This window comes from Misgurnus anguillicaudatus, chromosome 5 (genome assembly GCF_027580225.2).
Source record: "Misgurnus anguillicaudatus chromosome 5, ASM2758022v2, whole genome shotgun sequence".
NCBI lineage: Eukaryota > Metazoa > Chordata > Actinopteri > Cypriniformes > Cobitidae > Misgurnus > Misgurnus anguillicaudatus.
This window is the reverse complement of record NC_073341.2, coordinates 5,611,377-5,635,419: the sequence shown is the minus strand read 5'-3', so window position 1 is coordinate 5,635,419 and position 24,043 is coordinate 5,611,377. Positions and strand designations below refer to the sequence as shown.

The following is a 24,043-nucleotide window of genomic DNA, read 5'->3' as shown; positions in this document are numbered from 1 at the left end:
GTTAACAGTAGTTAATGTATTAACTAACTTGAACAAACCATGAGCAATACTTTTGTTACATTATTTATTCATCTTTGTTAATAGTTAATAAAAATGTAAGCTTTAATTGTTTGTTCATGTTAGTTCAGAGTGCATTAACTAATGTTAACAAGATTTTAATGAAGAATAAGTAATTGTTGAAATTAAAATTAACAAAGATTAATAAATGCTAAGTGCAATTCATTTTTAGTTAATGTTAACTAATGTAGCTAACTAATGTTAACTAATGAACCTTATTGTAAAGTGTTACCATATATTTATATCACAAAGTTAGGCTATATATTTTTCAGCATGGCACATTCAAATACACAATGACACTAGACTAAAATTAAATGGGTTTAAATAAAATGTAATGTTGAATAAAATTAGACTAAAACTAAATCAATTCAGATGACAAAATATGACTAAAACTAAATTAAATTTTAATCAAAAGACTATGACTATGTTTAATCTGTGTTTGTTCTGCCAAATCAAAATTTTGAGGTGTTCGATTTCTTTTCTATATTAGGAAATAAAACCTCATAAATAAACTTTCTTAGTTTTCACTGACCTACAATGTCTCTTTGTGTTGAGGACTAGTGCATCTTTGAGCCAACATTCAGTACGAGTAAAAATACTTGAGTACTTTTAAATTGGGTTACTTTAATACTTTTACTCAAGTCGTATTTAAATTGGTGACTTGTAACTTGTAGTGGAGTAATTTTTACAGTAAGGAATTTGTACTTTTACTCAAGTATGGCTTTCAGCTACTCTTTACACCTCTGGTGTGATGTCAGAAGTGGATAATACTGCCCCTTAGTCTGCACTATCCAACCACAGCACTGCCATTTAGTGCAGAGATCAGCTCATTTGCATTTTAAAGGACACACCCAACAACAGCAAATTTTTGCTCACACCCACAACGTGGCAATTTACATAACATGCTATAATAAATTATTTATATGATATTTTTGAGCTAAAATTTTATGTACTCTGTGGACACCAAAGATTTATTTGACATCTTAAAAAAGTCTTGTGAAATGTCCCTTTAAGTAAAATAAAAGTTTAGTTTTATTTCTGATATAAAGTACTGGGTATGGAACAAAATAAAAATATCTTTTAAAAATGTGAATTTTTTATTAAGACTTTATAATTACTGGATTTTGCATTCCCTAATAATATCTTATGGGTTCAGCAATACCAGTTTTTGAACATGTTGAACTTTGCTTTATTACCTGAATTACATAGGGGACTGATTTTATTTCTTTCCTATTTTATCTTTAATAAGGAACATTGAGAAACAAAAGTTAAGAGTTTTTTAAGAATGCTGAATTACTGAAGTAATTCACTTGTTTTTTTTCCTGTTTTGGTTATCGTATTAATTTAAGACGGATTTGTATAGAGCTGAAGACACACAGAGATCCACTACTGGTGAGAGTTTCTGCCCGGACAGTTTTGGATAAAAATCTCTTTATGTTACTCTATTACCCCAGACGAAACTGTACAAATAACATCATTTTACACAGGCAGATTTACATGTGTACGTCAGGTAGAAATCAACGCGATAACATATTTACATGATAATACTATAATCATCAGAGGTTTTTGTCCCTCTGTTGTAGCCGTACACGTGTCCTTTCTGCTTTGCCGTAGTGACGTCACGCGGGCGTTTGTATGAACAGCGTGTGTGTGAGGAAATATTAATAAGTTTACAGTTGTGTTGTGTGAATCTCTTAAAGTCTTACAGGAATAATGAACGTTCAACCGTCAAACCCAAATAATCCTATCGTGTTTTTCGACGTCAGTATTGGCGGACAGGTGAGTTAAACTTCACTATTGTTTACATGAGCGCATCAGTTAACTGACTACCAAAACCTTTCAGATCAACACGGCACACAGAAAACGCCTGTCACATCAAAAACACCACAATCATTTACCCTTACACAATAACAGTAAACGTTTGAAAGCTATTAAATAACGCAAACTCTAGGAATTATATGTCGAGACTAAAATGACAAAATAAATCAGAACTGTGTTATATTTCATCATCTGCAGTGTGGTCTTGTCATTTTATTAAGCAGTTATGACCTTTAAACAGTACTGTTCACATCTGGCCTTTTTTAAACAGAAGAGCTGTCTCACATACTATGCACTATGTACTCACCTGTTTAACTTAGTGTATGAATTTTAGAAGAGTAGGATCTTCCCAAATGAAAAACTTAAAGCCCCCATGAAATTAATAAAAATGTGAAAAGGAAGTACACTTCCATAATGTACTTAAAGTAGGTATGTTTGCTAAAATGTTCAAAATGGTTAAATGCTAAAACTAGTTAGAAGTAGAGCCCTGCACGGGCCAAAAATCTAGGCCCTGACCCGGCCCTGGCCCGAGACGCTTAGGCCCTAGCCCGGCCCTTGTCCGACAGCTTATCAGAATTCTCAGCCCGAGTCCGACCCGAGTCCGACCTTTTTAATTCTCCCCATTAGGAATCTGTGTCTGCAGATATAGTCACTGCATCGCGTGTGTTTGTGAGTAGATGTCTGTGCTGTCTGCTTTGAGGTTTTTATGAGAGAAGCACAAACTTTTTAATAGCCTATTTAATATGTAAAACTTTTGAAATAAAACTTTCTGCGGAGAAGTTAATGAGATCTCTATCGTCTCTCTTGCTACATGACGCGACAATTATTTATTATTTTAAATCCGTTTACAAGATAAAAAAATATATATATATATATACATTGTGTTGTTAAACTGATGAAATTATCTTGATATGCTACATTTATTATGAGAAGCCTTTTCTTTTTACTCTTACACTGTAGACAGTAATATATGTATATTATATAAAACTATGGTCGTGACAGCACATTATCCATTATCTGTTGGTTCATGTTGGTCCAGTTTAATTCAGGGTAATCCTTTAATAAAATGTATAATATAGTTATAAAATATTTTATTGTTTTGTAATATTCACAGCGCACATTCTCTCGGACCATTTTAAAATGAATTAAATTTAATTAAAATTCCGCATAGAATTTGCAAAAGAAATCCGCAGAAAAAATAACTCCTTACACAGCTTGTACAGCTGTACTCTTGCAGCAATTAAAGCAGTTCAGTTTTGTTTTAAATGGCAAACTAGTTACATTTCTTTTTTATTTACATTTTAGATCAGTTTTTGTTGTTAAAGTTTTTTATGATAACCAAGTGGTTAGCGGCCGACAGTAAGTTGACGACATGTTTGATGAATTGATCCTCTCAAATCAACACTACACTTGCCTATAATAACAACTATATAAAATATATATTTTCAGCATATCACAATGTTAGTTTAAACATTTATTATAAACACACTCTATTTTTAAAAAGCGAAGGCAGGTTGCTCTGCTGCTCGCAGTTGCAACGAGTGCAGAAATAAAAAAATAAAAAGGGCTATACAAAACGAAACGAAACAAACATGAAACAGAATAAACATGCATGCTATCTTACAACTTCGCTTTTGCATATACATTTTTTTAAATGTAAGGACTTACCACAGAACATGGCTATTCATGTATCCATCCAACAGTTAAACTAAGAAAAAAGTCGATCCATACACAAACAAGAAATAAAGACACAGCCTTCTTACACGAAATTAATACAGGGAGAAGTCTTTAATAAATTGTGTCTTGGATGCTGTCTGCATAGACAGTATCCAAGGTTTTATTCTAGTACTCCATTTATAATTTTTCCTGGTGCGCTGAAGGTCCTGCTGTTTAAATACACTGTTAAAACAGCTGCATTGTAAATGTGTGGCTGTGCGTTGCGGACTCATGCGATAGGTTAAACGTCTTCCAATGTTTGTTTTGCAATCATAAATGTCTGTCAAAAAATTCTTTTAATTAAATTGAAAACTATAAAAAGATGGAGAAGCCTAAATAAGCCCGAGGTCCGGCCCGCGTATCTGCTGTGACGTTAAAATTGGCCCGAAACCCGACCCGAAGGGTGTAAACAGGTCGGGCCCCGTCGGGCTCGGGCTGAAATGCAGGGCTCTAGTTAGAAGATAGAAAGAGCTTGAAAAAAGCTTTTAAATGAGACCAAGATCATATTATGGGTTCAAGAATAACAAAATACTGGTAATTTGAAACTCGAAAATCATCACTTTATTTTGTCCCATGTTTTCCATTAAAATTCTAGAAAATCTGTGACTGAATCATGAAAATTATAAAATTTTTGCTATAACTTTTTACATTTTTCAGAATCTTTCAGGATAAGCTGTTTGCCAGATCCTCTAAATACTACTTCTGAAAAGTCAGATATATAAAAAAACAAACCACTAATTACAACAAATAACACTACTTATTCAGAATATCACTAATAACCCCAAGATTGGCTCCAAGATCTCATTTGTTTTTAACCAAAGGGTTTTGAATCTAAACTCCTTTACAAGTTTTAGATTAAAAACAAAATATTCAATTCATAACTATTGTTTTGTTTTACATTTACATTACATTTTGCACACGTTCTATACAGACATCTATGACTATACAGCTGCTTCACATTCTTTGTCCATTCAAGCAGATTTTGGTGTAGGTAAAACTCCCGTGGTCGTCGTTCAAATTTATTAAAATTTCTTTCACTTGTAGTTTAGCAATTAAACTAAATGTCTTTACAATTCCAAGAATGTCTTTACTCAACTTCAGCAAAAACAACAACGATTTGACAAACAACAGACTTTGGCGAGCTCGCACGGCCAGTAGTTAAACATGAAAGGTGGTGACTGAAAATGAAAAGGTACCTATGCTTCTTCCAGTTGTGTTAACAATAAAAACTCAGAAATGTCGGCATCAACAAATCAACAGAAGCATTATTTTCAACAACACTGCGCGCCGCCTGATGAAATCTCGAGTTTTGTGCGGAACCAAAAAGCAATCGCGACAGCTGAGTTAGCAACATACCTATTTAAAGTGCTCTATTTTTACAAACACACTAATTTGGTACTTAATATACTAAAATGTAATCTTTAGTACTTCTTCAGATGTTCTTAAGATTATCTAAATGTACTTATTTGTGCTATTTTGAGAAGCCATGAATATAAAATAAAATATATTAAAGTTTTTACATACTATCATACTATTAAACAAAAATTATTTAGTTAACACTTGTATTAAACTTGAACCCATCTTTCATACAAAGATGGGTTCAAGTTTACAGCAAGTGGTACCTAAATACATTTTTAAATACACTTTCAGCACATTTTAGTTCATATTGACTGTGTCTCAAAATAGCACAGATAAGTACACTTAGATAATCATAAAAACATCTTAGGAGGTACTAAAGATTAATTTCTTTAATTCATTATGAAGGTGTACTTCTTTTTCACTTGGGTAAGAATAAATATAAACTATGGTCCAAAACACTAACAATAAATCTAGAATTTTTAAGACATCACCCTACACATACACTCAACTTCTCATCAAATTTCCTGTCCAATCAAACGCTCTTTAGATGCTGAAGCGTCCTGCCCTCTACATTTTGTTAAAGTACGGCTGGGTCTGAAATCGCATACTGTGAGAGTAGGTACTGAATTAGATTAAGTATCTACTCATTGACCGTTAAAACAGTATGGACGGTAGGTACTATATAGTATGAATATGGATGGTATGAATGAATTTGGATGTACTGCATTCGCCATGTTGATACATCACGTGACGTCATAAGTCGTTAATTGGAATGACATTAAACAAGTGCAATTTAACCACAAGGGCCAGCTGCTAGGTATATGTATTTGTATTTGCTTTACCGCTTTTGGACATTTTTAAATAAAACTTCTTCATTGGATAACATGAACACTTCAAATGAACACTTCGGGATCTTGCCGGAAGTAGTAGGTCATCAGGGTACTTTCTGCGTACCTGGATGAGATCTGTTTAAGTTTCACAACAACTTATTTCAGTTGCTTAACAGTTATGAAAACAGCATTTAAACATGACTTATTGGGGTGTAGTCTACGGTAATAAAAGCGCGTTTTTAAGGTGCTGCAGGTACTGACAGGAACGTTCATCTGACAGAAAGTTTTGTTTTATCAGGTATGTGCGTGTACCATATTTTTCCACTGGCAGCACGACTAACATGGCAGGGCATCTCCGGGTTCAAGGTCAGAATATTATATTTCATAAGTCTAGTCTAAAAATATCACAGCATACACGTACACGATACTACTGATTTAACACCTCGGGAGCTAGGAAATGAATTGAGACTCAGGGAAAATATTTATTTTACATATCTTGTGAAATGTCCCCTTTAAACTACCCATTTGCTGCGTCCAAAACCCCATACTTCCGTACTATATAGTAAGCGGAAAGCAGTAGGCGAGTAGTATGTACGAATTCATAGTATTCCAAAAACAGTAGGCAAAAAGTACCTGTAAAGTGTGCATACGACAGACACTTCACTATCCCATGATCTACCGTGAGAAGAGTTATCCAGCGAAGAAGAATAGGCGTCGTCATATAAGGAAATGACGGAAAGCGGAGATACGGCTGTATTTGCGCTGGTATGACATGACGTGATGATGTCACATGATGTATCAACATGGGGATGTAGTATGTCCAAATCTCATTCATACTACAAGGATTCATACTATACAGTATCTACTGTTTTAATGGTCAGTAAGTAGGTACTTCATCTCATTCAGTACGTACTGCCCAGTGTGTGATTTCGGACGCAGCCATTGACTTCTGCGATGGAACCGGAAGTGCTAAAATGTTAACTCGCTACCAGGTTTTCAGTATACTGAATACTTGTTCTTAGACAGTAAAACATTTACTCATATAACATTATAGATGACTAATGGTAATGATGAATGAAGCACATGAGTCAAAGATGCATTTAAATGAATAATGGTTTACTAATGAGAACTGTTTGCAGTTTAATTAAAAGAAGTAAACTTCAACATTTAGAAAGTAGGACAAATTTATTCAAATCATTTTTGATTCAAAACCCCTCAAAAGATATAATGACAGTGAGGTGGGGCTCAGGAATTAACCAGTTCATAGCTAAGAAGGGGGCAAAATATGACATTTTCTTAAAACTGTAAAATTAAACAATAATACTACATGCATAATTTGTGATATTGTGTAAAAAATATACATTAATATTACCAACTAAGAAAGAAACTAGTTTAAAGGATTGTAATCAGACTGTTAAAGCAATATTAGTACATTTTAAAACACTAAACCTAATGACAAAGTAAGAAAAAAATAAGAGGACCCAAGCTAATATGAATTTCACAAATGTGTCTTGATGTTTACACTAACAACAGTGTGACACTTTGTGGTGCTTTTATTGGTTTATTTTCTCCGTAGCAGCCTTCTGTTTTTAGCTGTGAACATACACACAGAGGAGAGGCACAGGTCAAGATTTAAATAGACCATTTATTATGTTTAAGTTAAGTGTGCAAGCACAGAAATATGGAAATTGTTTCCCAAACAAATAAAATACTGTGGAGTTGAGCACATAGTAATAGAAACAGTCGTCATAGATATGCCATTTGTAATAATCACATATTCTAGTTGTACATAATGACAGAATAATAAAAGTATTATGTTAATGAAGAATAGAGATGAAACTTCATAGTTCTGCAGACAGGTCCAGGATCAGGCCTGGGAAACACAACACTGAAGTGAGGGAAGATGAGAATTTACATGCTGATATGAATCACTTACTTAATCTGTCAGAATGACAGCGTTTTCATTTTTATCAGTGTTTTGAATAAGGATTTTATTGCTAAGGACACAACATCTCCTTGTGAGTGACGGTACAGTGACTTCTTATCTTCACCTGTCACACAACATATTTATATTAACAAATTATTTAGTACAAGTAAATAGTCCTGCTCTGCAAGTGTTGAACTCTGAAAATGTTTACTATAACTACTGCATCTATACATCTATACTATAACTACTGCATCTATACATCTATACTATAACTACTGCATCTATACATCTATACTATAACTACTGCATCTATACTTCTATACTATAACTAGGGATGGGTATCGTTAAGTTTTTAACGGTATTACTACTCTTACTGATACTGCTTAAAGGAACAGTATGTAGGATTGTGGCCAAAACTGGTATTGCAATCACAAAACTTGTGGCCAATATACAAAATGACAACATAACGTCAGTTGAGGGCTGCAACTCCACTTTTTAAATGACAATATCCTGGCCAGACCACTGTTGTCAGTGATATAAGTATTTGAAATGAAAATGATTTCTTAATGTCTAGTGACATATCAGGGCCATTTTATGATTAATTGATATAAATTTCTTACATACTGTTCCTTTAACGGTCAGATACTTTAACGGTATTCTTATCGGTACTTTGGCCAATGTTAACATTTGATCATGAACCTATGTTCACATGATTAAGTTAATTATGTGTCTGCATTTCATTATTACAAATTAATTTCTGGATATAATTTCTAAATAATATACATATATTTGTTAATGCACCAATGTAAAGCTGCAGAAAAAATACTCTAAGATATTTATATGTAGGCTATTTTGTAAACTAACTTGAAGTGCTGTGGATTTAGCCAAATAAATGTTTACACACCGATTTTTCTTTATTTGGGATTAAAAAAAAGTAGAAAATGTGTTAAATGCATAACGTAATTTCTCCCAAAAGAAATCAACAGAATTTAAACGTAAGGTAAGCAAACCAATTAGGGAGTTTTTTAAATGACGTAAACAACGTTGATTCAACACGGTTTTAGCATTCATGCCTGACAGGCGCGGTGGGCGCGTGTAGCAGGTGACGCAAAATATGGGTCCTCCGAGGGTTAGGCCGTCCCATTTCAGTTCTCTTTGCGGACTTCTGAGGCTGCCACCTTGAAAGACCGATTGCTCACCTTTTAAGGTCGCATGCTTAGAAGGTTGCAGCCCTTGAATTGGGACACAGTTTCTGTCTGCACGTAATGCACTTTTAAAAGATGCTTTGACATGCAAACATCTTGTTGCACTTACCTGCATGACAACGAGCTTTATCTGCATCAACTGTTCATGCAGCACAATATACCAAGTACAAAAAAAAACATTTCTTAACGCACACAAATTTTGTGAAAATAGTCCCCAAGAAGTCACAAAAAAACTGTCCATGTCAGTCCAATATGTTTTGAGCTATAACTTTCGATCTTTAGATGTTTTGAAAAGGCGGTGTTGACTTGTGCACAATTACGTACGGTTCATCTGACAGATGAACTGTGTTAACATGCGCTCGTCCTTTGCTCAAATGCCAAAACACGCTCCACGCACAACTGTCATCTGGGAAAGGTCGGAAAGGTTCATCACTGCCGCTGTGATGCCAGAGAGCAAAGCCAGCTAGTGCACTGTTGGCACAGGCCATCCACAGGAGATTAACACTGGCATACGCTGGCAACACAAAACCCATCAGTTCAAATGACTCCAATACAAACAGGTACGGCATCCAGCTCAGGGCAAAACATAGAGTTAAACTGACAAAGACAGGAGGGCGGTTTTCATCATTTCCACTTTCCTCAACCTGACTGTAGGAGAATTCTTTCTCGAGAATAAAAGCAGACGGTCTCTGCTCGGATATCATTTTTGCCCTTCTTAGCCAGCCAATCAATTCCTTAAAATATAGTAGAAGTACGACGCCCACGATGAAAACTAACTCTGTGCAAAAGTAAAACGTGACCGTAGATCCATGCATAGGGCAAGCTAGGGCCTTAACATCTATGTCTATGTAAAACTCTTTGGGTTGTGTGTCTGTGTAGAGATAGGAGCATAGACAGGCTGACGTCCACAAAAGCACAACCGCTACACAGCGACTAACAGCCCTGCACTGAGATCTGTACCCAGCGTTTGGGTACGTAGCGTAGTCGAATGCGCCCGCGATGAGGATGGGTAGAGGCAGAAGGGTGTAGACGTTTGAGCCGTGTGCCAGGATGAAGCACATCGAGGTGGCCGTGGCTTCTTTGAACAACCATATGTAGAAGACAGCGCCGACCAGCAGCACATCGACGACTTGAATAGAGATGCTGCAGATCCCGAGGAATGACTTGTATATACTGCACCTCCAGAAACACAAAACGAGCGCGTTGAGAATCACTTTAGAGCACATCAGGATGAGGTAATGCAGGGTCTCATCATGGCAAATACTCTCGCTTGACCTTGTTGACTGAAGAATGGCCATCATTCTTTCTGAAGATCTGTTCTGCCTCAGCATGTGCTTCAAAGCAACCCAATAAGCGACCAGCTGTTTGAAATGACAACAGAAAGTAAAAAAGCAAAATGAGTTAAATCCTCAACTACTTCATTCTTTAAATCTCTACATCATTAGGGGTTTCCCACAGGGTTCACTGTGGCCAGGGACCTCTTACAAGGGACCCCCTTAATATTCTAACAGATAGCTTTGCATGGTCTCCAACGTTGTTCCTGGTGCGCATCTGTCTTGTATATTTTAAGTCCTTACTCCAACACTTGCCTCTCATTTTTAGGTAGCCCTGAACAACTTGATTAGCAGGTTCAGGGGTGTTTGATTGGGGTTAGGGCTGAAACCTGCAGGACAGGCGCCCTCCAAGAACAGGGTTGGAGACCTATGCCTTAAAGCATATTGACTTCATTGTGATAAACAAAAACACACTTTTCCTGAATCATCTAAATGTTCCTTATTTGTTTTTAAAAGGGTTGTTTTATTCAAATTTCATTTCGAATGCTTGATTCTGATTGGCCAGTTGCGACATTTGCAGGTTTGTTATTCCCAGATATAAACCGCTCGAAACTAATAACACACAGTAACTCGAATCCAGCAGTTTAATGATACACAAAATTAAATATGAATATTTTAATAATATATATGACATAACATTTACAAACACTGAAAAAAATTATTCATTGAATTGAATCAATTTTTTTTAAGGTAAGTGGTTGCAATCAATTTATTTAAGCTACATTTAAACAAAAGTTTTATATTTTACTTTACGTTACTAATCTTTTTTGTTTAAATGTAGCTTAAATAAATTGATTGCAACCACTTACCTTAAAAAAATTTATTAAATGCAATGAATCATTTTTTTCAGTGAATTAATAAACCAAATAGTTAATTGTTCCGCCCCTAAGCCAGCGGGTCATCACTGATATCGGTTTATAGCGCACTAACTCTTGAGTGTTATGTCTATTTGCTTTCACGCGAACTTGAAAGACATCTCGCTGGGTGAGACTGTACTTTTTCATAGTGTGTGAAGTGCACGCCACCGCGGGTCGCACTGTACCGTCAACAGCCCTAGAATCCACACTTTTGACTTTTAGACATGTTTAACACAAAGTATACAAAGCTAACCTCAGCAGCGCAAGTGTTAATTTGGTTGCGTTGGTGAATATAAACAGTGGCTCAACGTAATTAATATTCATGAGGTAAGACATGACTATTTAAAGTGACCGCTCCCTCCCAGCGCTTTTCACGTGCTTCGCATCAAAACCGCTTTTAGAACCGAAACTTAAGAATTACGTGCGGTTCCGGTTCCTTTTAAAAAGCGGAACCGGTTCTGAATAAGAACCGGTTCTCGGTTCCCAACCCTAATGTTTAATGCTCCTTACCTTATTTTTGAGGTAAATAGACATTATTTTAGCCGTTATTGTCATCACAGAAATAAGCCCCGACAGTGTGATCATGATTCACAAATTGAAATAATGTGTTAAAGTTTTCTTTGATATTTACATAGAAAGTATGTAACTTTATTAAGTGCAAATATTATCCAGAAACATTTTTACATATCCATTTAAAACCGTAGGATTTGTCATTTGAATAAAATGGTTTATTTTTGCCCAATTTGAAAGGGTCATGAACAAGGCCAAACACAATCCACGCCCGCAGATTTCCGCGGAGAACTCCAATACAAACTATAATTCTATCTTGACATGCACATTATCTGGTTCATGTTGGTCCAGTTTAATTCAGAGGACTCATTGGTTTGGTGTATTCATTTTCATTGTAAAAAAAAGTAATTATTTTAGATTCAATTTTGTAATATTTATAGCTTAAATTCTCTAATATCTTCTAAAAACGTTTTAAATCATTCAGCAGAATTTCCACAGAAAAAGCAAAAAAAAGTATGCAGAGAGATTCCATCTGACCCTGGTCATGAATAATAATATTGAGCTCGGCTCTGATTGCTTTGCTCGGGCTCATGTCAGTAGCTCACGAGTCACATTAGTAAACAAACCTTATGTTTGAGTCTGTATCAGACGAAAATAACGAAACTGTAGAACTTCAGTCTAAACACTAGCATATAGCATTAACTAGCATATAGCACTAACTCAGCAGTCCCAACTTTGTTTTTAGCATTTTAATAACTTTGTACTTAATTTAATGTTGGGGCATACATCTTGACTGTAAAATCAAAGTTGGTGTTCTGTTGAGACTGGCCTGTTTTCCAGCGGTCTTTTGCATGCACAAGGTTTACATAAGGAGGAAACAAACCTGTTTGAGGCTCACAATATGTCATTATCATGTACAGAGCTCGTATTATTCATCTATGCGTATGTAAATACAGTTTTTATTCTATGGCACCTTCAATAATACAGTGCAGTTATATAATTTACTGTATATAAAACATTATTTTAAGGACCCCCTGGCTAAGCATTGAGAACCACCAGGGGTCCCCAGACCCCACTTTGAGATGCCCTGCTCTACATGTTTGTTTATATGTGTTTTGAGATGATTATCTGCACCATTGTTGGGGACGTCATTGTGGTCTTTATTGGCGTTGCTAGAGATTTCATATCTGGTTGCTTTTATTGGATAACTTGAAAGAGTCCACACCCAAGCATCTTTAGGTTATATTAGAATGGAATACAATACAGGTCAAGTACACTTTAAAACATGGCTTATTTACTGCTCTTAGCTGTAAAAATAAAAATATATATTGTTATGTGTAGTTGAGGACGTATGTGGTTGTGAGTGAAGAGTCGGTCACAAAATATTAATATTTACATATTAATGCCAATAAATGTAATTTTTCTGGCAAAACAGTGTGAACTTTCTTTTACAGTGCAGACAATTAAAGCAGTAATGTTCATTACAGAAGTATAATATTTGCTCTAATTGCAATTACAGTACTGTGATTGTTGTAATATAAATCACAGTATAGAATTTTGACTGTGATTAAATCCACAGTAAGTTTGCTGTAAAGTAAACTACAACAACGTACTTGCCAATTTCTGTAAGTAGGCTACTGTATATTCCACAGTATTCTTTACAGTGCAGTGTATTGCTTATAACCACAACTTAATATACAGCATATACATTGACTATAATGAGGTTTCATACTTTAAGAGTTTTTAAATGCATTTATTCCTGTCCTAGCGTGTTTAACATGACAGCAATGTGATGAAGTAGTTTAGTTACCGTGAGCGATTGTAGTTGTCTTGATGTTGAATGCGCTGATATAAGAACTCCATTAGTATTCGGGTTAGTGTCACTGAATCCTGTCAAGTGAGAAAACAAGCTTAGTCTCATTGCTGTCAGTGCACATTCTTTGACCCACGCCTCTTTACCTGTGCATATTTTGTTTCTTCGGCCAATGAACAATAAGCAGGCAGTCCTGACTGCAGGTTCATGTTAATTTACTTGTATTTCCTGTTTTACATCATACCTCCTAGACTTCACAATCCAGACATGGATAAAGAGTCTTGACTGAGGCTTAAAACGCTGTGGCTGATGAAATGAAAGGTGGTAATGTGTAGAGGATTGTTTTGGGGATTTCAGCTGATGTAGGATCATCCTGTGGCATTTTGATTTTGTAAAAATGGAATTAAGGACATTTGCAGGTCTGTGCTGAAACGAAAGCGGCGTCTTTTACCTTGTAAAGGCTTGTCAGTTTAGAGCAAGCATAGACCAAAATATATCTAAATGAAGCATTTATTCTCTAAAGATAGATAAAGCACATCACTGATTATATCTCCCATCATCTTTATTGTGTGTCCACAGTTCTGTTGTCTAACTTGGCATCGAATGTACACATTCACTCTAAAAAGAGTTATTTTTAACCCATAACGTGTAAATATTAAACGGGAAAACATATGTTGGGTTGAAAATGACCCAATGTGGCTAAATTTTATCCTAGCGGTGTCAATCTGTCACCCATTATTACAATATTTACCCATTAGTGTTTGTGTCCAAACAAACGCCTCTTTTAAAGGTCTGCCAGCCCTCCCACGTGAACCAGTGACAGCTCACAAGCCTCGCGCATTATTTTTTCTACTGGGTGTGGTGTGCGTTTGAGGTCAAGTCAACACATTCACAAATAATTTGAACTCATTCAATAAGCAAACAATATATTCTTTGTAACTTGTCCTACATTGTTCATTTCATTATATCTATGCATTTGGGAGACACTTGCATTGATGACGTTGTGTGTTCTTTAGGAATGCGGTTGCTAGCAATAATATGTTTTTTGTTTTTTGCTAGTCAGTGAAAAGTTAAACGTGAACAAAGAGAAAATTTGCATTTACAAACAGGGTTCCCACGGGTCCTTGAAATCCATGAAAGTTTGTGAGTCTGATGAAAAAAATTCAAGGCCCTGGGAAGTTTTTGAAAATATACATACATAGATACAGGTCATTGAAAGTGCTTGAATCTATTTTATGCGAGACGGTTTTTGGGAAAAAATCCATATTATTCCCTGTGTAGTGTCGGATGATATCATAAAAATTCTAGACGTTTTAACCACACGTGCTAAACTGTTCGCTTTAAATGCTTTTATCTTCTGTACACGAATGTTGATTCATACCAAAATGCTTTTTTGCATAGTTGTGTTTGACACATGAAAACGTCTCGGGTTACGTATGTAACTGTTGTTCCCTGAGAAGGGAACGAGACACTGCACGCGTCTCCCTTCCCATACTTCCTGCGTCCCTATAACGGCGTCTTTGGCAATATTTCAGATAGCGATATACTTCCTGGCTCCCGCGTCACCCTGTCTTTGTCGTTAAGCCTTTGCATTGGTTGAATTTGATTTACACATTCACCCCTGGAGGCGTCCCCAAAGTGTCACCGCAGTGACGCAGCGCGAGTTCCCTTGAAAGGGAACTGTAACAATGTATCTTAAAAGGTAACACAATGTAAACTTGCTCTCCCTTGAAATGTGTCCCCATATTTAGTCCTTGAATTTGAGGGTATTGGACCTGGAAAGTCTTTGAAAGGTCCTTGAATTTGAAGTTAACTAAGGTGTGAGAACCCTGTACAAAGAAATAAATCCATTTAAAAAGTCAATTTAATGACACACATTCTGCATCGTTGATGATGAGATATTATTAAATGTTTCTTTTGGAAGTGGGCCGAATGAAGATCGAGCTGTTTGCTGACATTGTGCCAAAGACTGCTGAAAATTTTCGGTGAGAAGTCTGCTGTTCTTTCATGCACGAATGCTGTTATGCCTTTGAAATGAGCAAGACCTTTTCAAGTGTTTACTTCATCACTTATATGGCTCTTCATTTTGAATCTGCTTTTCATGTCTTTCAGGCAGTTTTGCACTGGAGAATTTAAGTAAGTGCTTGAACTCTTACTTTACACATCAACTCATGTCTTAAAAATATGTGCTTTTATTCAAGTAAAGTGTGTATATGTTTACATGTTAAGTAAAGAAAGAAAGTTAGGAGTGGTTGTTACATACAAATGCATTGATACAATTCACACCTGCATTCATCCAATATATAAGATTTACATTTTTAACACACATCTGTTATTTCCTATTTCTCTTAGTTATTTATTATGTTATGTCTTTTGGTCACTCTTGTCTGTGTAATTCAAATCCCTCTTTATCAGCTCGGCACTTCATGGTTTTTTTAAAGGCTTATTTGCATGTGTTTTAATGCAGGAAGGACGGTGTTCCCGTGGGCTATAAAGGCTGCACGTTTCATCGGTAAGAAACTTAACTCAGTGTTGTTGTGTATTTAACTTTAATGGTTTGCTAGTTATTCAAATGCAGGATGATTAAACAAACCGTATGTTGCCTTATCAAATAACCACAATATCATTATTGGTAAGCGTGTTTGGTTTAGGCCAATGAGGAAACCGATAGCAACACACTTGCAAACATCTACAAGCTTTCACACACAAATGACATTTCTTACAGAAAAGCTATAAAGAAATATGTTTTACCATTAAGCCTTTTAGTGTTTCTGTCCGTCTGAAGTTACACAAATGTTTTGTTGTTTTAAAGGTTTCAGTTAATCAAACCTGCATACATGAGGCTCAGTGTAAACACACGCCACTTTGCATCTCAAAGCAGTCTGATGTGAGTCCCAGGCTGTATGTTATCACATGTGCAAATCTATGTTATCTAGACATGCGTCACAGTGTCATCAGATTGTGAATGTGACACATAGGATCTAAAGTTGGTCTTACATCATTGCCCTCTGAATCAGATATTACTTTTATCCAAAGTGACTTGCAAGGAGTGCATTTTTATCAGTATCGTCTTTTACACTGCTAATGCAGTGCTCTCCTGATTTTGCCAAGTGGTTGATGTCCTCAGGCAAACATTATGTTGACCCTGGGACAACATTTCAATCAACCAATCAGATTTCAGAAGTAAGTTTACAGGTTTTTTTAAGTTTAAGCTTAGAACAAGGATTAGCTGTTTCTAGACCATTGTTTTTCACTTATCATGTCCCTCTGATTTTAGGGTTTGGTTATGTTAGGGTTTGGATTTGGGGTAGGTTTAGGTTTTATTTAGAAAAATGTTGTCCTTGGGTCAACACAATATGTTGCCCTGAGGACATCAATCACTTGGCAAAATCAGTTCGAGCGCTAATGCAGTGCTCTATATGTAAGCACTGTATATAAGATATATAGCAGATATGCTAATTTGTATTCATTGACACCAATAAAGGCATCATATCACAATTTTGCAATTACATATTAAAAATGTAATCATTGCAAATAGCCGAAGAACAGACATTTAATCTGGAAAGGCAAGTTATTCAACTAAACAATAGCAGACTGAACAGCAGGCTGAATAGATGTCTGTATGTTAAAGTAATATTATCAGTTATTTAAAGGATAAATCATAGCATACAGAACTTACCTGGAAGGTTGAATAGTCTAAATTAACCGAACAAGCCAACTAGCGTGAAGTTCACTTAGGGGCCAGTCACACCAAAAGCATTTATGCAGTTGCAGGCGCCTTTTTTAATGATATTCTTTGGGCAGGGCGCGTTTGCGCGCTGTTTATGCGCGCCGAGTGCCTTGCGGTTTTTTGCCGCCTGCCGCGCACACGTTTTTGAAGGAGCGCTGAGAGCGGAGACGCGCCCGACGTCATTCGCGTCTTTCCATTGTCCAATCAAATGAGTGGAGAGGCGGGTCTTACGTTGTGGTGAGGGAAGTTTACAGTTGCTTTGAAGAACCGGACACCACTCGCTCACTCTCTCCTGTGTGTTTGTGCACCTCTCATCCTCAAACAAGGTCAGAGCAAGCGTCCTCTTTTAAAAGTTTCTGCTAATATGACAGTTAACAGCAAAAGAGCGCTCACGCTTCAATATTTGATTGACAAGACAGCTGACTCGGTGGTTGCTTAGCAATAAGAAAAGCCGCGTTGCACTGCTCTTTTTTTTTAAAAAAGGCAGTGCGTCGCGCCTTGCGTTTGCAAGCGTTTAAAGCGCTTTTGGTGTGACTGGCCCCTTACTCGTCATTCCACATCACTGAGTCCATTGAATTACATAAATACAGAAGCAGTATATAGTGGACTCTTGCGGCTGTAGACGGTAATGATGTCTCTTGCCTCATAAATGTCAAAATTAATTCATACTGACTTACAAGGCGCACCTGACTATGAGACACAGCACCAGTCAAGTTATGAAAAAACGCAGCTTATAGACCGAAAAAATACGGTACTTTGAGATTTTGTGAAAGTGTTTTTCTTAAAGCTCTTTATATTTACCACAGGAAAGGAGAAAGTGTTTGTCTGTCTCGACTTTTTAAGATGTCAAATAAATCTTTGGTGTCCCCAGAGCACATATGTGAAGTTTTAACTCAAAATACCATATAGATCATTTATTATAACATGTTAACATTAGCACTTTATAGGTGTGGGCAAAATGTGTTGTTTTTGGGTGTGTCCTTTAAAATGCAAATGAGTTGATGAAACGCAAACACTGATCGTCATAATGCTGGTTTGTTGAATTGAAACTCAATTGTGCTGTCAATTATTTTCTCTATCTGGACTAAATGGCAGTGCCGTGGTAGAATAGAGCAGATTAAGGGGCGGTATTATCCCCTTCTTATCCCCTTCTGACATCACAAGGGTGCGCAAATTTTTAACCCGAGATAGTCATAGTGTAAGGTGTGTTCTATTGCAGTGTTTCCCTGAGTAAATGTGTATCTGTAATTCTGTAATCTAGCTTTTTTCTGGAAAATCATAAGTTTAGTTTTTTTAGATTGAACGTCAGGGCCCAGTTTTGAGAGTATTTCTCCAGCAGGTCCATATGTTGCTGTAAACCTCTCTCTCTTATCTCTCTCTCTCTCTCTAAGAAAATAGCAAAATCATGATAATGTCCAGTAAAAATGACCCAGATATTTGACTTACTGCTTTTATTTGTCAGTCTGTAATGTGTGTATTAAACAGGAAGTAATGTCATGTGTGTGTTCTTTTTTATTGACAGGGTTATTAAGGACTTCATGATTCAGGGAGGAGATTTTGTCAATGTAAGTTTTGCTTTGAGATGGAGTTGTGTTTCGTATGAGGTTTCTTGCATTTGTTGACTGACAGTCATGACATCTGTTTCCTTATAACAACAGATGTGTGCAACTTTTGAAATAGTCAATGGATTACACACGTTTCTGCTTAGAAATGCTGTAGGAAATCATCGGAGTATAGGTCGCATCAGTCAAAAATGTGTTTTGAAGAGGAAAAAACATATATAAGTCACAGTGGATTATACGTCATGTTTATTTAGAAAAGGATTTCACAAAATCCAAGCCGAAGAACAGACATTTAATCTGGAAAGGCAAGTTATTCAACTAAACAATAGCAGACAGAACAGCAGGCTGAATAATTACACGATACACAATAGCATACAGAACATACCTGGGAGGCTGAATAGGCAAAATTAACACGATAGGCCAAATCAAGTTTAAAAAGGTCCCAAAGTCATTCCGTATCACTGAATCCATTGAATTACATAAATACAGGAGCAGCATAGAGAGGACTCTCGCGGCTGTAGACGGTAATGGTTTCTCTTGGTTCATATGAAGTAATTTTGCTGTATAAGTTGCACTTGACTATAAGTTCCAGGACCCGCCAAACTATGAAAAAAGTGCGACTTATAGTCCAGAAAATATGGTATATATATTTTTTTATTTCATTAACGTTATGAAGAATATAAAAAGGTGCTTTCAGGGTCAGAGCTCTTTAAAGTTGTTTAAATTATTTCACACCACATAAAAATGATGTCACAGCGATATTAGATGAATAATCACTCAATTTGGGTTTTTAATGACAGCAGATTCTCATTAGTTTGGTTTGCCTTGCCTTTAGTGATCACAGGATCTTACTGCAATAAATAAAAATTATGAACAAGCTCAGATGATTTTCTACGTCTGCAGAATGAATAGTCAGAGATAAGTGGTTACGGTGTATGTATTCATGTGTGTTAAGAATTAAAACTGTGTGTTTTTGTATGCCATAAGGGTGATGGCACTGGTATCTGCAGTATTTACAGAGGACCGTTTGCAGACGAGAACTTCCGAATGAAACATTCAAGTCCTGGACTCTTGTCAATGGTAAAGCTTTCATACACACTGGTGCTGTAGAAGTGTTCAATATTGTATAGGAGAAATTGTATTACTTTTGAATCCACTACATTTCAAAGTGGTTGAAAAGCTGTGCACACCTTAAAGGAATAGTCTACTCAATTTCAATATTAAAATATGTTATTACCTTAACTAAGAATTGTTGATACATCCCTCTATCATCTGTGTGCGTGCACGTAAGCGCTGGAGCGCGCTGCGACGCTTCGATAGCATTTAGCTTAGCCCCATTCATTCAATGGTACCATTTAGAGATAAAGTTAGAAGTGACCAAACACATCAACGTTTTTCCTATTTAAGACGAGTAGTTATACGAGCAAGTTTGGTGGTACAAAATAAAACGTAGCGCTTTTCTAAGCGGATTTAAAAGAGGAACTATATTTTATGGCGTAATAGCACTTTTGGGAGTACTTCGAACATATTTTAATATTGAAAATGAGTAGACTATTCCTTTAAGTACAAATGCACAATGAATATAATATAAGATATTGCTGGTATCACATTTGATCTTCCTCTCAGAGCATGTGAATTATTTTGCAAACACAAGTGATGTTGTTGTACTTGCAGGCCAATAGCGGGCCAGGAACAAATGGCTGTCAGTTTTTTATCACCTGCACAAAGTGTGACTGGCTGGACGGGAAACATGTAGTATTCGGTAAGTCAGACAAATTCAACATCGATTCTGTACCGAGATTTGATCTTTGTTTGCATCGCTAACTTGAAATTGTTATTGCAGGAAAAGTGGTGGATGGTTTGCTTGTCATGAGAAAAATTGAGGTGAGTCAAAGTTGTGCACACAAGTGAGTTGCAAAATGTTTCAGGCTTCACAAATCTATCAAAGCAATGTCTTTCTCATTTATGAGGAAATTGTGGCACCTCTTGAACTCTGTAACATTTATATGTCTGTAGTAGTTTATATGACAGTATTCAACCAATTAAGCAGTATTTCTAAGAATTTTTTTTATCTTAATAATTATTAAAGGTGCCATAGAATGTAAAGGGATAAATAAATAATAAGAGTTCTGTACATGGTAATGACACATCGTGAGCCTCAAACACGATTGTTTCCTCCTCCTTATGTAAACCCTGTGCATGCAAAAGACGGCTGAAAAACAGAACAATCTCAACATAACAGCTGTGACGTTACAGTCGAGATGTACACCCCAACATTAAATTACACATTAAATTAAGTACAACTAAAAACAAAGTTGTGACTGCTGAGTTAGCGCTATATGTTAGTTAATGCTATATGCTAGCGTTTAAACTGAAGTTCTACTCTTGATGTTACAGTTACGTTTGGCAGGTCGATACTGAAAAAAAACACAAATGGTGCTTTTCCCTTGCATGGTACCCCACGGTTTGGTTTGGTTTGGGTCGGGTCAGCTTACTTTTGGGAGCTTTTCCATTGGGTGCAGTACGTGGTACCCGATACTTTTTTTCGTACCACCTTGGTTGGGGTTCCAAGCGACCCGAGCTGATACCAAACGTGACACGAAAACACTGTAGACCACTGATTGGTCTGAGAGAATCGTCACTACCAGCATCATCGCTACAATGTAAAAGATAAGCTTTACTTTATGCTAGCTTGCGCTGTCTCGAGCTAACATATTGGCTGCGTTTGAAAACTCTAAATTGCTGCCTTCTGAGGCAGCTTTCCAAGGCAGGAAGGCATCAAGGCATGTCCGAATTCAATGTTTGGTTTACTTCCTGTCTCCTGAGATACCTATGCGTGGGCGTCCAATAAGAATGTGATTGGTCGAGCCCGGTGATATTCGAAAAAATAAAATGGTGGCCAAGGAAGCGACTGGACCACCAATTTAGTGTAAATAAAGGTAGATTTTCACTTTTTACACTTTTTAATTGCATTTCTAGCGAGAAATTAGTATTGTAGTTTTCAAATATGTGATTAGTTTCAAACACGCTGCCTTTGAAGTGTGTCCGAAAGTCATTTCCTCATGAGGCAGCGAGGCAACAAGTCACTGCCTTGAGTTTTCGGACACAGCGGTTGTCATCTGTGCTCTGCTATAAGTTCACAAACTCTCTTTTAGCGATGAAAAACATCCACAGGTTGAGAATCAGGGACACCATAACAGTTTTTTTTCAGACTTGCAGTTTGTGGCGGAACATTCGCAACGAGCGCGTCAGCATTATATATGCTTAATGCAACTTCAATGAGGCTCAGCGGAGCGCCGTCGACTGACGCCGCAGTGTTTGAACAGAAACTGTCATGTGAGAAAGAGGTTAACGCGACGTGCAAACATCTATTTGTGGTGGTCAATTTTAATTTTGTGGCAGACTGAGAAATAAATAAATGAATGGGAATGTACAACGACACTTGTATGATGTCACAGCAGTAGGCAGCGCAAATATAACGACACGCCTATAATCCATCCCACTACGAAGTGATGCTAAACTCGATGGAAAAGCTAACCACGCCAAAGTGAGGTGAGCTGACCCGACCCAAACTAAACTAAATAGTGGAGTACTATGCAATGGAAAAGCACCAAACTTAGAAACATTCATTAACAATTTCCAAACAATTGATTATTCCTCAAAATCTGTATCTTTGTCTGATACAGGCTCAAACATAGATCTGTTTACTAATGTGAGCTACTGAAGAAGCTGCTCTGAGTAACAGCCAATCAGAGCAGAGCTCAACATTATTATTCATGACCCTTATAAATAAGGTAATAATAGACCATTTAATTCTAAGGGCAAATCCTAGTGTTGTAAATGGACATGTTAAACTGTCTCTGCATAATTTTTGAATAATAAAAAGTTACCTTGTCGATTATTTCAATGCATTTTTGGCACCTTTAATAAATGTACACTTTCCCATGTTAGACGCTTATGCATAACAACCAAAGCATGACAGACATGGCCAAGAAATGGTTTTATTCTGAATTCGATTTTAAAATTCATATTTTTACTTTCTTTTTTACACAGAATGTACCAACAGGACCCAACAACAAGCCCAAGCTGCCCATTGTCGTTGCTCAGTGTGGGGAAATGTGATTCTCTTTTATCATCAGATTGCACTGTTTGGCTATTTTGCATCAAAAACTATCTGGAACCAAACAATTTTGCATTTGTTTGCAAATCTTCACAACCTTATAAAAGACAAACGTGTAAACTTTCAATTTAGAGACAGAAGCATGTATTCTTTGTACATTTTGTATGGCAGCTTACTGAAACTGAAAGCATCTGTTTTGTGACCAAGACACCTACAATAAATTTCACTTTTTTTTTACAAAAAAAGAGGAAAACCTTGAAACATCCTTTATTCCACTGCCCTAAAAGTCCAGACAGAATTGATTTCACATTGAAAAATTAGCTTTCAATCATCCAAGTGCTTTTGGTTTGTGATACTAAACTTGTATTTTAAAGACATTACCACTCAATGCAAATGTATTATGAGTGAAGGCCGCCACATCCTAACCCAGAAACCCCTTCCCCCAACTCCTGGATAGAGACACAAAAGCTCTCTTTCAGCTGAAGTGCAGGAAGAGTTTTGGGCTCGGTGGGAGGCATATGGGGTCAATGTTAAAGCCTGTCTTTGTGTGGGACCATTAACAATAAAATCACACTTCAGCCAGGTCTCCTCGACAGTGCCAGAAACATATCTGCATGACAAAAGGAAGGGGGTAGTTTGGGTCCGTCTCATCTACGACCATTGAGTGCTTCCTCCTTTATAATGCTGTGAGGAAAGTCAATGTGATGGAATTTGTCCCCCAAAACACATCATCTCTACATTATACCTCTAACTATATCTGTATTCCTAATTCTTACATGTAAATATTGTTTTTAAAACACACTTAGACAAAATGTTTTCTTATCCGCAAGTCGCTTTGTATAAAGGTGTCTGCTGAATAAATTAATTCAGATTACTAATATATCCATAGTACATAGTGTAGTTTTGTTTATCAGTGAATTTTTGTAAGGGACTTAGACATTGATTTACATAAGAGTAAATTTTGGAAATAGAAATACACTGAAATAATATATATACAAATTCTGCTTAATAAGCATCGTCACGTAATATATTTGGATACATTTTAAATATTTATCAGAATTGTTTATTCAACACACCAGTGTGTTTTATTTTACCTTTGTCAATACAAATGTATTTTATTAACGTTTTACACAAACATTTTTATGTATTGGTAAATATTTTCCCTTTGTTTGGAGTTACTATTTTCGGAGGTTAAGTTGTGTTTT

General features: G+C 36.4%; 2 protein-coding genes across 3 annotated transcripts; one reads left to right on the top strand and one right to left on the bottom strand.

Annotated features, from left to right (window-relative positions):
• The first annotated feature begins 1,636 nt into the window (after positions 1–1,636).
• Positions 1,637–23,083, top strand: ppih (peptidylprolyl isomerase H (cyclophilin H)). 2 transcript variants are annotated; one of them, XM_073867450.1, is made up of 9 exons: positions 1,637–1,837; positions 15,348–15,411; positions 15,539–15,562; positions 15,894–15,938; positions 18,679–18,721; positions 19,706–19,798; positions 20,393–20,480; positions 20,562–20,602; positions 22,772–23,083. In XM_073867450.1, the coding sequence occupies exons 1-9, from the start codon at positions 1,771–1,773 to the stop codon at positions 22,838–22,840; spliced, it is 534 nt and encodes a 177-aa protein (XP_073723551.1). In that variant the 5' UTR covers positions 1,637–1,770; the 3' UTR covers positions 22,841–23,083. The 2 variants fall into 2 exon arrangements, with proteins under 2 accessions (XP_073723551.1, XP_073723552.1); XM_073867451.1 differs by lacking the exon at positions 1,637–1,837 and adding an exon at positions 6,066–6,147.
• Positions 6,964–13,705, bottom strand: LOC129414955 (probable G-protein coupled receptor 160). The gene is made up of 2 exons (XM_055169073.2): positions 13,424–13,705; positions 6,964–10,273 (listed from the first exon to the last, which is right to left on the bottom strand). The coding sequence occupies exons 1-2, from the start codon at positions 13,532–13,534 to the stop codon at positions 9,191–9,193; spliced, it is 1,194 nt and encodes a 397-aa protein (XP_055025048.2). The 5' UTR covers positions 13,535–13,705; the 3' UTR covers positions 6,964–9,190.
• Positions 23,084–24,043: the final 960 nt, after the last annotated feature.

Coding starts and splice junctions, on each gene's coding strand:
- ppih (XM_073867450.1), top strand. CDS start 1,771: ATGAACGTTCAACCGTCAAACCCAAATAATCCTATCGTGTTTTTCGAC. Junction 18,722..19,705: donor AGGGAGGAGATTTTGTCAAT/GTAAGTTTTGCT, acceptor GTATGCCATAAG/GGTGATGGCACTGGTATCTG. Junction 19,799..20,392: donor GTCCTGGACTCTTGTCAATG/GTAAAGCTTTCA, acceptor TTGTACTTGCAG/GCCAATAGCGGGCCAGGAAC.
- LOC129414955 (XM_055169073.2), bottom strand. CDS start 13,534: ATGAGACTAAGCTTGTTTTCTCACTTGACAGGATTCAGTGACACTAAC. Junction 10,274..13,423: donor GACAACTACAATCGCTCACG/GTAACTAAACTA, acceptor CATTTCAAACAG/CTGGTCGCTTATTGGGTTGC.